Source organism: Lepidothrix coronata, unplaced genomic scaffold, assembly GCF_001604755.1.
Source record: "Lepidothrix coronata isolate B3197 unplaced genomic scaffold, Lepidothrix_coronata-1.0 Scaffold137, whole genome shotgun sequence".
NCBI lineage: Eukaryota > Metazoa > Chordata > Aves > Passeriformes > Pipridae > Lepidothrix > Lepidothrix coronata.
Genome location: NW_016690317.1, coordinates 190,169 through 192,152, shown reverse-complemented (window position 1 = coordinate 192,152; position 1,984 = coordinate 190,169). Strand labels below are relative to the sequence as shown.

Here is a 1,984-nt window from a genome sequence, read left to right as displayed (position 1 = left end):
ACCTCAAATCTCCTTCTTCCTTGCCTGTTTTCTGGCAAACAGCTCATCCCTCTCCCACCCAAAATCCCGTTGGAGTCACACTTGGCCTGGGGTGTCTCCAGTGTCTCTGAGCTCAGGACTGAGGCTCAAATCTCCTTTCCTGGGTTGATTCCTGAATAAATCCCAGCGTGGTTTATTCACCCCTCATTGCTCCCATCCGTCCCTGATCCCTGTTCGTCCTTCCTGCTGGACAGGACATGTTCCAACTGGGAATTGGAGGGGGCTGCTCATCCTCTGGGAATGAAGCAGCAGCAGGTTTTCACCCCTGGCAGCCAGACCTGCAGCTGGAAACATTTCCTTGGGATCATCTCAGTATTCCAGGTGGTTTTTGTTTTCTGGGAGGTAAAACCTGAGGGACCAACTCAGCATTCCAGGTGGCTTCTAAGCTCCTGGGATGAAATTTGCCATCAAAAAATTCCTATCTGGAGCAGGGAGGTGGCAGGAAACCCACCAGGCAGGGCACACATGGGAAGGGATCACTCCAGGCAGCCTGGAGAGTGGTCATGTAAAACGACCCTGATGGGGGGGTTATTCCCAAAATTTGAAGGAGACCTGTCTTGAAGCCTGAGGCAGAGCACAGGTTTGCTCAGCTGGGCTTTGGGAGGGACTAAGGATGATCAAAACCTCGCTGGAGACTCCTTAGAGGAGGGAAGGGGCAGCTCAGGGCTCTGCAAGGAACGGGGGTGATCCATCCATTGCCAAGGTATTTGTGGGAATCAAGCAGCATAATTGATTAGGAATGATGGATTGATGAGCTCTTCAGATCGACCTGGCTGTGTTCACTGGTAATTTAATAAGAATTGAGCTTTAATTTTAATAAGAACGAAGCAGCTTTTTGCTGCTGCAGCACCTTGGGTGAGATCAAGGTTTGGTCGAGGAGTTCTCTCCCTGAAATCTGGGCTTTGGTTTGTGCTTTGGGAGGGATGGAATCCTCAGGGACCTTCCCAATCCCTCCTTCTCATCCCCTCTCAGGGATGGGAGAGGTGAACCCTAAATGGAGACAAGGCCACCCACTTAAGTGGCACTTCCATGGAGAGGGTGAATTTGTGCAAAAATTGGGGGGGGGGGAGAGAAGGAACATCATCTTTCGTCCTGATTATTATTTTTTTAGTTGATTTATGATTCCCAGCTTGATGCAAACTTAGGGCAGCTCCGAGCAGGATGAAATGCTGTTTAATGGGGGGTTTTGCTCTTTATTTTGCTGCTGGAGGCTGTTTAAGATAAAAAATGCTGATTTTTTTGGCCCTGGCGAACACCAAGGGCTGCAGTGTCCAGAGAAAAGGGAATATTATCGGGGATGTTGCCAAGAGTTCCATTCCCAAATGTGCATTGCAGGGACTGTGGCTGCTGCAATCCTTCAGAGTGCAAAAAAAATCCCCTTTCCACTCTGTCCATGCAGCCAGAGAGGGTTTGGATGCTCCACTTGGAGGATTTTTTTGGTGAAGAAGAGCTGGATTTTACTCAGACTTCACTGGTTTTAGGCTTGTGCTGGAGACCTGGATTTGGGGCTGCTGTGCTTGCAATTCCTCTCTGAATGATAAACATGTGGATATTATATTATAATGCACAATATAACAATGTAATAAATAAAATAGAATAAAGAATATGTTATATTAAGATATATTATTCTAGTCTATGTAGTATGATAATTTATTATTAATATATTATATAATATATGAGACTAACATTATACATATTATATATCCTATATAGGAGAATAAATAATAATAATAATAATAATAATAATAATAATAATAATAATAATAATAATAATAATAATAATAATATATAGGAGAATAACATGATATGTATTATATATGATATATGAGAGACTAACATATATATAATAAGTAAGAGACTAACATAATATGTTAGATATCCTATATAAGAGAATAACATGATATATATTATATATGAGACTAACATAATATATATTATGTTATTC

The 1,984-nt window shown here is 42.3% G+C and overlaps 1 protein-coding gene across 1 annotated transcript in view; it reads left to right on the top strand.

Moving 5' to 3' along the window:
• LOC108503425 (tetraspanin-15-like) overlaps positions 1 to 1,601 on the top strand; it is a 16,048-nt gene extending 14,447 nt beyond the window's left edge. The window contains exons 3-4 of the mRNA XM_017827363.1: positions 234 to 360; positions 1,439 to 1,601. Coding sequence (XP_017682852.1) covers positions 234 to 360; positions 1,439 to 1,482 — 171 coding nt within the window. The 3' untranslated portion in view covers positions 1,483 to 1,601. The remainder of the gene's footprint in view (positions 1 to 233; positions 361 to 1,438) is intronic.
• The last annotated feature ends 383 nt before the right edge of the window (positions 1,602 to 1,984 follow it).